We start from the raw sequence: 12,108 nt of genomic DNA on the forward strand, positions 1-12,108 counted from the left end.
TATATATATATATATATAGTCTTCTATACTATCTATAGTACCAGGGCTTCGGTATTATAGTCTCGTTTTTGATCTTAGGGTGTTCAAATCAACGATTCACACAGTTAAAACTGATCTTGGGTATTTAAAGTTTTTAGAAATAAAATTTTATATTTTTTCGATATAGTTTACTTTATGATCAAGTCATTTTAAAATTGTCAATTTTCAATGGCTACTATAGCGAGTTCGGAGTTTAACGGTGTAAAAGAATCTAAATTTCTTCAAATTTTGATAGAAAATACTTTAAACTATCTAGATTAAGGTTAACATTCTTGATCTTGAATTTAAAAGTCCTATACTCAAATTTTAAAGATTATTCAATTTTTACCGTCCATTTTGACATAATTTATTTACTAAGTAAATGTCGAAAAAAGCTAAAATTTTATTCTTAAGAACTTCAAATATCCTAGATTATATTTAACGGTGTGGATCATTAATTTGAATACCCTAAGATCGAAAACAAGACTATAGTACCGGAGCTCCGGTACTATAGATAGTATAATAGCCTAATTCTCTCTCTCTCTCTCTCTCTCTCTCTCTCTATATATATATATATATATATATATATATATATGGAGCTACTATGCTATCGGAAGTATAAAGTAGTCGGTGCTTCCGATTTTTGAGCCCTTGGATCAAAGATTTTGCGATTGGGATGATAACGATCCTCTTAAGGTTGAGTGGTCCCTCTAGGGTTGAGTGGTCCCTATTGGTTAATAATATTAATCCAATGGTTAGAAATGATCAATGAGGTTGATTTAATGGCTAAAAAATCGAAAGCACCAACTACTTTATACTTCTGATAGCATAGTAGCTCTACTATATATAGAGTATGGCTGCTATGCTATCGATAGCACTAAACACTTGGTGCTATCAAGTTTTCTACCATTAGATTAACCTTTTTATTATTTTTACTCGTTAGATTATACTATTCAACCAACTACCCACTTAACCCTAGGGGCCCACATCATCCTAACAGCACATTTTTTAATCCAAAAGCTAAAAAACTAATAGCACCAATAGCTTGGTGCTATTAATAGAATTCCAGCCTAGTTTTATATATATAATTGGACTGGAATACTATTAATAGTATTTGAATTTTTTTACTATCAATTTTTTAACCCTTATAGATGAAAATTTATAGATTAGCTAAATTAGATTATAGGATTTAATTACAACAGTTATGAATATTCGAATTAAAAATTATAATAACTTAAAATTTAAGTATCAAAATATCACCCATCTTATAGTTTTCGGGCCAAATGTGCAATGTACCCTTTTAAAAAATATCAAATTGTGTGTGATCAACCCTCTTTTTTTTTTTGTTTTTTAAGTTTTAGAAAGGTATAAGACATTAGAACAGCTTAAACAAGTAGTACAAATGGTCCCTGTACTTTTGTTTTTGGCAATTTAGTCTCTGTACTTTTACTTAAAATATTTTAAAAAAAAGAGGGTTGATCCAAGGATAGTTATAAATTGAGATATAAGCGGAGATTACATCAATTTTACGTTTAGATGAAAATTGTATTATTCTTGAGAATTAAAAAAAAAACGTTTGGTCAGGTAAGATTGAATAAGAAGGGTAGTAGATTTTATAAATAAAAAATAATGATATTACCCTTTTAATATATTTGAATTTAAATTTTTAAAATTTTAATTTATATTTTTCAATTTAAAATTCAAACTTTGAAATCTCAAAATTTAAAATTAAAGTTTTAAATTTAAAATCTCAAATTTTAAATTCAAATTTTAAATTTTAAATTTCAAACTTTAAATATAAGATCAAATTTTAATTTGAAAAATATAAAATATCAAATTTTAAATTTCAAAAATTTAAAATATCAAAATTATAATTTAAAATTTAAAATTTAGAATTTAAAATTATAAACTTTAATTTTGATATGACAAATTATAAATTTTAAAAATTTAAAAATTTAAAATTTAACTATTTAATTAGATAAATAATAATGAATTATAAATAGATTATTATTTAAATATTTATTAATTTAATAACTTAAATAATTAATTATTAAAAAATTAATTATAATTTATAATTATTTATAACTTAATTGGTAGAGGAATAAATTAGAGAATAACTTGTTCCACCCAATAGATGGAACTACTATTCTCCCCTCTTAACAGGTTATTTCGAAATAACCCGTTAACGCGGATAAATTAATATGCCTTTTTTTTTTTTTTTTTTTTAAGAATAGTGGGATATAAGGTGTTATTTTTCTTTTTTCCCACAACCAAACAGGGCCATAATAAGTGAATAATTAATTTGCAATGTCATAGAAGGATACNTATTAACGTGCCAATTTTGTTTGGTGTTTAGCAAGAATAGTGGGATATAAGGTGTTATTTTTCTTTTTTCCCACAACCAAACAGGGCCATAATAAGTGAATAATTAATTTGCAATGTCATAGAAGGATACAATAATTATTTTATTAGACAAATTAATCTTTTTCTTGATGTTGGAAAAATTACAGTGACCAAGTTGCAATATCAGGATAGTATATGGACTATCATGATGTCCACTAGATAGACAATTTTTTTTAAAAAAACTTATTTTAGGTTTTTTTTTTTTTTTTTTTAATTCTCTCAATATTTTAAAATTAAAACTTCAAAATCAATCTATCATTTTTTTTAAGGCTCAAGAGCTCATTATTTAACTTTCATGCCGCAATAAAACCTTCAAATTTCTTCTATTTATCAAACGCCGTGACTTTTGCTTCTGCTTTTCTTTCCGAACGTTGAATATAAAAAATATTAAAATATTAGTCTCTGATTTCTTAAGTTTTTAGAGAACAACAGTTGTCTCTTATAATTTGGCATGATATAAGAGTAGAAGATCCAGAATTTGAGTCTCACCAGTCTCCTAGCAATTGAAAAATATCGAGCCCAAACACTTGAGGAAAAATACTTAATACAATTTATATAAAAATATCGTTATCTGATAACTTAAGCTTTCAAAAAAAAATTGATTACTTCATATAATTTAGCTCCCAAGCATTTGAAACAAAAAAATCAATTGTTTTATATAATTTAGCACCTGATAAAATTACTGTAATGATCCAACCCGCTAGCAACAATAACTCGTTGGGCTCAAACCATCGGTCCAAAATGCTTAAACTCAGTTATTATTACTAGCGTGTAACCCTCATATAAACTGATCGAAATTAGTATCCCATCCGATGTGAGACTATTGGGGTGTTACAAACTCTTCATGTTTAGATTCTGAGGTCCTCATCAGGTCCAAACTAGATCACAGACAGACAGAGTAGGACCAGAATTGTCAGACGATGTGAGATTCTAGAGATGGCTCCTACGGGTTCAAGAGGTGGCTCCCACCAAATCCGTTGGTGTAGCACTTTGTTCCGCATAGCACTTAGCTCTCACACTTCCAGCTGGTATTCGGCTCTGATAACAGTTACGTACAACGACCCGATCCGGTAGCAACAATAATTCGTTGGATCCAAACCACCAGCCCAAAATGTTTAAACCCAGTTTTTTTATTATTAACGTGTAGGCCTCATATAAACTGATCGAAATTAGTATCCCATTCGATATGGCACAGGTGTAACAATTACAAAGCCCAAATCATTAAAAATGAGTACAATTTGTTCCTCAATCACCGTCAATAACATCCTCAATCATCTTCAATAACTCAACAATTCCTCAATCATTCTCCAATAACACAACAATTACAAGAGCACTCAACATCCCCTATCAATCAAACTTTTCCCCAACACATCTCCATCATAACCCTAACTAATTAATAAGAAATTTGCAATTAATCCCTCCTACAAAATACAACATTATTATCTTTTCCAACATCCTACAACTTCTTACAACAACAATTCCTACCTACATTGCTGCAGGATGAAACAACTTTCTAGTTACAACCTTGGCTAAGCCCCATTCATACAACACTCGACCGAATGCGTCGTAGAACACGAAATTCGCCTCGAGGGGGCTCAATCGCAGCGACATGAATCCTTGCCCGTCGTAGAAGAACTGGAGCATGTCGGAGTTCGGCCTGAATGCTCCCCTCCACGCTTTTGACCCTCCCCCGCTCGTGAAGTACTGTATCGGGCTAGTACCGCAAAAAAAAGGAAAAAAAAAGATAGCGTAAGATTCGAAATACGATTGACGAACGTCTGCAATAGAGTAAATAGCTCTGTGAACACATGGATTTCATCGAGACGAAAAAGTAACTTACCTATCAATGCTACTAATGTGCTGGAGACAATGATCATGACCATTGACGTAAAAGTCGACTTCGTGCGCCTGTGAAAAACATTCAATCGATCGAGCAAATTAAAGCATTAGTACAAACTAAGTTGCTTTTAGAGATTCGTTATCGACGACGAGTCGAACTATATAACAAAGTTTAAGTACATTAGATTACAAGATTAATCATTTTATTGCCTTGAGGATGGGGAGGAGTGATTTGAGAAGCTCTTTGGTGTCGCCGTGCTCGCTAACGCTTCTCATTGTGTGATGCCCCACAACAATTTTCCATGTCGCAACCGATTCTTTCAATGCGGAGTCCAAATCCTACGCACAGATCATAAAAACACCCAAAGTTATCGACGAGAGCTCAAATTTACGATCAATCACGCATCTTTTACGCACCTTTGAGAGGTTTTCGATGTAAGTTTCGCGGGGAGAAACCTCCCTCCAGTCATAGTGATGGTCCTCAGGATCAGTCCAATACTTGTTGACGAAAGGGGTGGTATCGACGAAGAAAAAATCCGCGATTTCTGAGAGAAAGGAAAGCAAAAGAGATAAAAGATCGAGAAAGGTCGATCGCAAATAATTAAACCTAAATAATCGGAGAATAATGTAAGTTTTTACCTGCATTGACAATAAAAGATCTCATGCAAGTGAATCGGGGATCGATCCTTCGAACTGCGTCGCTTAGTTGAGCTAGAACATCACCCCTATAATCATGATTTCCGAGAACTAGAGAAATAACACAAAAATCAACAAAAATCGCGCTAAAACATTTATATATGTTAATAACTAAAAATTTATATATATATGTGTGGCGAAAAAATTATTACCAGTGTACCATGGCTTGTGTAGGCTCTTTGCAGTGTAAATGTTGGAGAATGATTCTTCGAACGCAGTATCGTTGACGCCCGTTAAACCATTTTCGTAGAAATTATCGCCGGTGGATATAACAAAATCTATGTCTAATTCCTCTCCAATCCTTCCCATCTATAAAATCAATCACATTTTACAAAAAATTTGGTTACATTAATTAGTTTCAAACTACATATTTGTTACTTAATCTTTTTTTTATACTTTGATAATAATTGGTTCCTAATTAGGGTAATTTGAGAATAGGAATAATTTGTTACTCATCTAACCAATAAAAAAAGAGAAAATTGTCACCTCGCTAATTAAAAACCCAAAAACTAACCTAAACAAACTATAAAATTAAAAGAAAGGGAAAAAAATTCAACAACAGCATTGAAGATGCTGATGAAGAGGTCAGGGGTTCGATCTTCTGCTCGTGCAACTATAAAATATGGCTCGAGAAACAAACTAAATATATATATATATATGTAGACTCAAAAGTAGTTATATAATAATTAAGTTGGTGCGAAAATTTAGACCTGAGTTGCGACTAGGGATTGGTTGTAGTTCCCTCGTCTCCCCCAATCGCCGACGACGAGAAGGCTCAACGACCCGTCGCTCTTCGTCGGCTGATCGATCCTCGTGAGCTCCGCGATGGCCGGCCCCGAGCAGAACACGAGCAGGATCGAGAGGATCAGAACCAGAGCCATGGTCGTATCAGAAATCGATGTAACCATGGCTCTGGATCTTCAAGGAAAAAAAAGACAGCTTGCGTATAATGCATGCGAGGAACAACACAAATAAGCAAACTCCTAAAAATATATATTATCTAAATAAACACGCATATTTAAAAAGTGAGAAGTGAAAGCAAGTGGAAAGTGAGTCGTGTCGTAAAAGACACCACCTTGTTTTTATTAGTGGAAGCAATTTTGGTGTGCGTGGAGAGCGAGGAAAACGAGGGGTACTGGTGCGAGAAAATGCTATTTTGTACATTCAAAAAATAAGATATTTAATTTTAAAATTTTATTCTGAAAAAGCCGTTCAAATAATCAAAATTGAGGACGGTACTAGACGCACCCAAAATTTTTGGCAACTCATTATTACACGTACCTATCTAAAGTTTCAAATATATTTTTTAATTTTTTATATTTTTAAACAAATAAATAAGAGTAGTATGAAAATACAATTTATGTGGTTTCGCATTTTTCTCACTTTACTACTCTATAATTTAAGTTGTATTACTTTAGTATTTTATGTTTTCAATTTTCTCTTTCTATTATCCTCTCTTTTAATTTTTTCGTTAAATCACTGACAAAGTTAAAATTATAGGGTACTAAAATAAAAATTCGATAAATCACAAGATACTAAAGTGAATATTCGATAAATCATAAGTGGGGTATTTGAAGTTTTTTGTAAATGATTTAACGGAGAGTTAACGGTAGTGCTGATAGAAAAAAGAAAAATGAACCACAGTATACTAAAGTAATATATTTTAAACCACATGATATTAAAATGAGAAAGTGTGAAACCACACGTATAGTATTTGAAGTTTACCCTAATATATGATTTATATCTACATTTTTTGGGTCTACAAGTATTGTTACTTGCAAATAAAAAATAAATAAATAATTTTTCGATTGAAAATTCCCCTTTGATACAACACGTTGAGACTTTTCCCTCTAATAGCTTAAAACATAATTATTTTTTTGTGATTTTTATATTATTTTTGAAAGTAAACTAATTTTAAAAAATAATAGTACACTAATATATTCAATAACATTTATATATGTGTCTATAATTTATACCTAAATTATCGATCTGATTGGAGCCGCTTACGATATATAATTTATACTCCATTAATTTTAAAGAAAACTTCAAAAAAACCCCTGTAGTTTCACACTTTTTTATTTTAGTACCCTGTGGTTTAAGGTGTATCAAGTTAGTATATATTCTGTGGTTTCTCATTTTATCACTTTAGTACCCTATGGTTTAGAGTGTATCAAGTTAGTATCATGTAGTTTTGCACTTTATCACTTTAGTAACCTGTGGTTTCACACTTATCACTTTAGTACTCTGTGATTTAAAAACCACAGAGTACTAACTTGATGTAAAATTAAAACCACAGGATACTAAAGAGATAAAGTGTAAAACCACAGGGTACTAACTTGATACACTTTAAACCACAAGGTACTAAAGTGATAAAGTGAGAAACCACAGGGTACTAACTTGATACATTTTTTAACCACATGGTACTAAAGTGAAAAAAATTGAAACCACAAGGGGGGTTTTTGAAGTTTTCCCTAAATTTTACAATAAGATTTTATAAAAATATTAAAATAGAAATTAATCGCAAAAGAACAATTAAAATACTACACTTTGAACTATAATAAGGTGTTAGTTAACTGAGAATTAAGTATAAATTAACATAAGGATCTTTTTGAAAGATCCCGAAGATGTGGGGGCCAAGTAATAAAATAATAAATTAGTGACGTGGCGGAACGTGGTTGGTTAGTGCCTTCACCGGGTGTTACCGCACCCGGTTGTCTCCATGTGCGGTGTGGTCACTGCCCGGTGATTTTAAGAAATGGTGTTTCGCGTAGGTTAATAATAACAATATATGAAAACCACCTCAATTATAGATTATTTTGTAAAGGAGTCCTCAACTTTATTACCTTTTGATTTACAATCCCTTTAGCTCGGGGATGCAAACGGATTCGGGTTGGTGGGGCTCCCGCCCCGATCCGCTCCTAATGCGGCAGTAAACGGAAATAAATAAAAGGATTCGGGGCAGAGAATGGGGTAGTTTTTATGATCCGAGATGGATTCGGAATAGAAAACAAAATTTTTTTTTGACCTGCTCCGAATCCGTCTAGAAAATTATTTATATTTTAAGAAAATATCTCTAAAAAATAATATATTTATAAAAAAGTTCAAAATACAAATAAGTTGATGCTTTCATTTTTCATATATATATTTGAAATTTTTAAAGTTTGCTTCGAATTGTGATTGATATTTTTTATTTTTATAATTGATATTATTAATTTTATATATAACTTAGTAATATTATTCATTATTATTAGAAAAATATTAACTTATAATTTACAAAATATTAATAATATTATAATATATTAATTGGTGAGGTGGATTCGGGTGCCGGCGGGCGGGACGAATTATGAAATATATTTTTTAACCCGTCATGGATTCGGGACGGGAGGTAGGGCGGGATTTTGGTAGTCGGGGCGGGAAGTAGAGCGGGACTTCCGCCCCATATCTGTTTTGTTTCCATCCCTAGTTTAGCTTTTATTTTTTTTATTTGAGTAATTCCAGTTATTTAAGTTAAAAATTTTATTAAATTTAGCGGTTCAATTAGGCAATACCAGATAATTGTTCCGGATTCGTTTACTACCAAATAATTAAAAATATCAAATTTGATAAAATCATCAAAACTTTGATAAAGTTTTTGGTTAAAACTAATTAATTTTGGGGGAAAAAATGCAATTCAACAATAGGTAACAAATTACCGACTATCCCTAGAGCAAGTGACAAAGAGCTTGGTGGTTGGTATCCGAGTTTTCAAATTCGAATCCTAATTTATTAACATTTCCAGCTAGGTTTATTTCTAAATGAAATAAACGAAGCGGGTAGCGTGCTACCTATTTCTTAAAAAAAAAAAAAAAAACAATAGGTAACAAATTATCATGACTATCTAATGGTATATGGTAAATATCAATTTAGATTATTAGTGTGTGCATATATATAGTATTTAAAAAAATATTTGAAAAAATTATATATAGATGCATATAATAGGTTTTATATACATGTACACAAGAATTTAAGTGTCTATCAGTACAGGTCGTATCTACCGTGCTGTGTCGTGCCAATCAGTTATCGGCACAATACAAGTCCCGTACCGATGGCACAGCTTAAAACCCTTAATTCTTTAAATTAATAAATAATTTGCTGAATAAAGTTCAAAAGATTTGATAAAAATATATAATAAACAATTAGAATATTACGTTGCTAAAAAAAATAAATATTTCATACTATTATGTGTCGGCACACATGATTTTTTTTTATGACCGACACGTATTGGTATGGCCCGGCATATACTGTGCCGTATCATGCCAGCAAATTTTCGACACGACCCCGTATCATGGCACTTAAATCCTTACATGTATAAGTAAAAATTATAACCTCGTCGGATTTTGAATTTTTATTCATGATAATCGAAACCATAGCCGTTTAAGACACCCCTAGAACTAAGCGGGTGTCAATTAAAAAAAATAATAATAAAGTTGAGGAGTGTTTTTCAAAGTTACTGCAGTTGAGAGGGCCTCCATGCATTTTTACCATATAGCTTTGTCCTTCTTATTATTATTCTAGTATATATTATGAGAATATTCTCCCAAAAATTGCGTTTATTCTGAAGCTACAGTTTCTAATAACGCACCTATGCTTTATATGGAAATTTATACTAAAAATAATTTCTAGTTTTTCAATATTTATATGCAATTTTTTTTAGTTTTTAGTTTTTATTTCGTAAAAGTTTAATACTCAACTTTTTTTTTCTGGGAAATTTAAGAATACACTATTAACACTTTGGTCCTTCATGGAAACACCCAAATTACAAACAGTTGGTTTGTATCTATTTCCACTTAATAAATTTAATCCAATATATACACTTGATATGTGATAAATTCAAACCAAAAAAAAAATGTGAAAATTAAAAATATTGTGCATATATATATATATATACTAGAAAACAATAATTAATTGCTTGTGATATGTACAAAACATGTCCAGCTATTCAAAGCATGGGCTAATGCAAATGGTGCTGTACGTGTCCTGTTATGCAAATAATATTTTTATGCCATTGTACCTGGAATGAATGTGATGCTCCATTTCTCAAAGGTTAGCTATTTTAGAATTATTCCAGTCTTAGCACGCTTAATCTAAAATACTATAACTGGATTAAGAGATTTAATTTTATTATACGTCATTACTAGGTATAAGTACATGTACAAATATCGAACGATGTGAGACTTATTTCGCTAGCTTTAGCTGACTTACGGTCGTCGATCGGAGAGCTGCGCCCTGTCATCTATATGACCCTAATTGACTTTATGGGAAGCCACGCTTCACCCATACCAATCGTTAGATGGAAAAACACGTTCTATCCGCTGGATATATGAACTTAATTTAGCGGAGACTTATATTATACTTCTAGCTAATAATAGACTTTAATATTTGACGTGACGCCGCGCTTTCCAAAAAGAGGCCACTCATCCTAGAACTATTTTAACATTAACACACTAAATCCTGTTAATCTCTTGGGCCTAATCACTGTCCAAAATATTATATCGCCCGCTGCTTGTAAAAATAGTCTTATATATAAGATATAATAAGGCTAAACCTCTTGATCTGGCTATAGCCGGTCGTTAATCTCAAGAGGTTAAGAGAGTTAACAGTGTTAGAGCTAAAGTAGTTGTAAGAGAGGTGACCACCTGGGAAGCAGGGCATCACAGACGGAATAAGAGATTTAATTCTATTATATTATATATATATATATATATATATATATATATATAGTTATATATATATATATATATTATAATATATATATATATATATTTATATTATATATATATTGTAATTAGTTGGGAGTGTCACAATGAAATTGTTCTTAATACAACCTTATAATTCTTCACCCTTTGATAACACTTTTTTTTTTTTTACCTTTACTTTCTATTCTTTATCTACTTTTTATGAATGTTAGTGCCTTCGTTTTTCGAGCTTAACTTATAGCTAGGATATCACAGAACTTTTTTTTTTAAAAAAAAATAGTCTAAGTTGAAATTTATATTTATAAAAATTGATTTGTCAAAATTTTATTTGTAAAAATAGGTTTATAAACAACTAAGTGTATATGAGCTGAAAAAAAATATAATAATTGTTTATTTTATTCTGAATGTGGCAAATTTTTTTTGTATTTCAATAGCTGGCGAACCGTTGTTGAATTTTAAATGTGGTAAATAATTTATTCCCTTTTTTTATACTCCACTCGCTATATATCTTGCTCTTTGATCTATGCTCCACAAAAAAAAAAACTTTCCAAATATCAATTAATGTTAGATCCGAAGCCAGAGATACAAGCCCAAAATTTAAAAACACGTGGGGTTCGAACCTTTTGACCTAAAGATCAACATTCTGGTACCTTATTAGTAGACTCAGCGATTTCGTAAGATGTATACTTTGGAAAAGTAAGATGATTTACTATTGCATCGATTTATAAAGAAAAGAAGAACATATAATGAAAGATCCATAATTAATGTAATAGAAATCTAGGGTTTAAAATCAAAATTGAATCCGAAAAGTTGCTCAAATTAGGTTTTAATTTGGACCTGGATTGTTATTTAGGCCCAATCAAAGCCCGGTCCAATAACGCCCTGTCGGGCCGACCCATGTACATGTTTTGTCCTATGAGTGGTTCCAAACTTACCTAGGGCATTCCTCTGATTTTTTATCTCATAAAAATGTTTTCACATAAAATCATCACAACATGAATTCCTATATTTAATTGTTCAAGTCACTAGATTTGATGTAATTAATGATACGTTTATTTGAATTCTCCAATTTAATTAACTAAATTCACTTGATTGAAAAAAATAAAATTAAATGGGAGATTTTTTTTTTAATTTTATTTATTTATTTTTTTTGAGTAAGCTGTTTCAAAATGCCCTATAGTTGATGGGATGGGATCTCCATACAATTTTAGCTAAAAACATTTCTTATTGAAGTAAGAAGGAAACCTAAGGGATAGGTATTGTGTTTAGGGATGTTAATGAGTACAGATATCCGAAATTTTATTCCAATTCAAATTCGAACGGGACAATTTATCCAATGCTAAATATATGGATATGATTTTGAATATAAATAAAAAATAAAAAAATAGATGGATTCGGATTTGAGTATGAATTTTGT

General features: G+C 30.9%; 1 protein-coding gene across 1 annotated transcript; it reads right to left on the reverse strand.

Annotated features, from left to right (window-relative positions):
• On the reverse strand, nucleotides 3,577-5,956 carry LOC109720965 (purple acid phosphatase 3-like). Its single transcript, XM_020248342.1, has 7 exons — nucleotides 5,667-5,956; nucleotides 5,109-5,265; nucleotides 4,900-5,007; nucleotides 4,678-4,805; nucleotides 4,471-4,599; nucleotides 4,262-4,329; nucleotides 3,577-4,135 (listed from the first exon to the last, which is right to left on the reverse strand). Exons 1-7 carry the CDS (start codon nucleotides 5,862-5,864, stop codon nucleotides 3,907-3,909), a joined length of 1,017 nt encoding a protein of 338 aa, XP_020103931.1. The 5' UTR covers nucleotides 5,865-5,956; the 3' UTR covers nucleotides 3,577-3,906.

This window comes from Ananas comosus, linkage group 15, assembly GCF_001540865.1.
Source record: "Ananas comosus cultivar F153 linkage group 15, ASM154086v1, whole genome shotgun sequence".
NCBI classification, from domain to species: domain Eukaryota; kingdom Viridiplantae; phylum Streptophyta; class Magnoliopsida; order Poales; family Bromeliaceae; genus Ananas; species Ananas comosus.

What these genes read in the sequence shown, in the direction of transcription:
- LOC109720965 (XM_020248342.1), bottom strand. Translation starts at nt 5,864, where the DNA reads ATGGTTACATCGATTTCTGATACGACCATGGCTCTGGTTCTGATCCTC. An exon ending in ATCTTTTATTGTCAATGCAG is followed by an intron (nt 4,806 to 4,899) that starts GTAAAAACTTAC and finishes CCTTTCTCTCAG; the next exon opens with AAATCGCGGATTTTTTCTTC. An exon ending in ACATCGAAAACCTCTCAAAG is followed by an intron (nt 4,600 to 4,677) that starts GTGCGTAAAAGA and finishes ATCTGTGCGTAG; the next exon opens with GATTTGGACTCCGCATTGAA.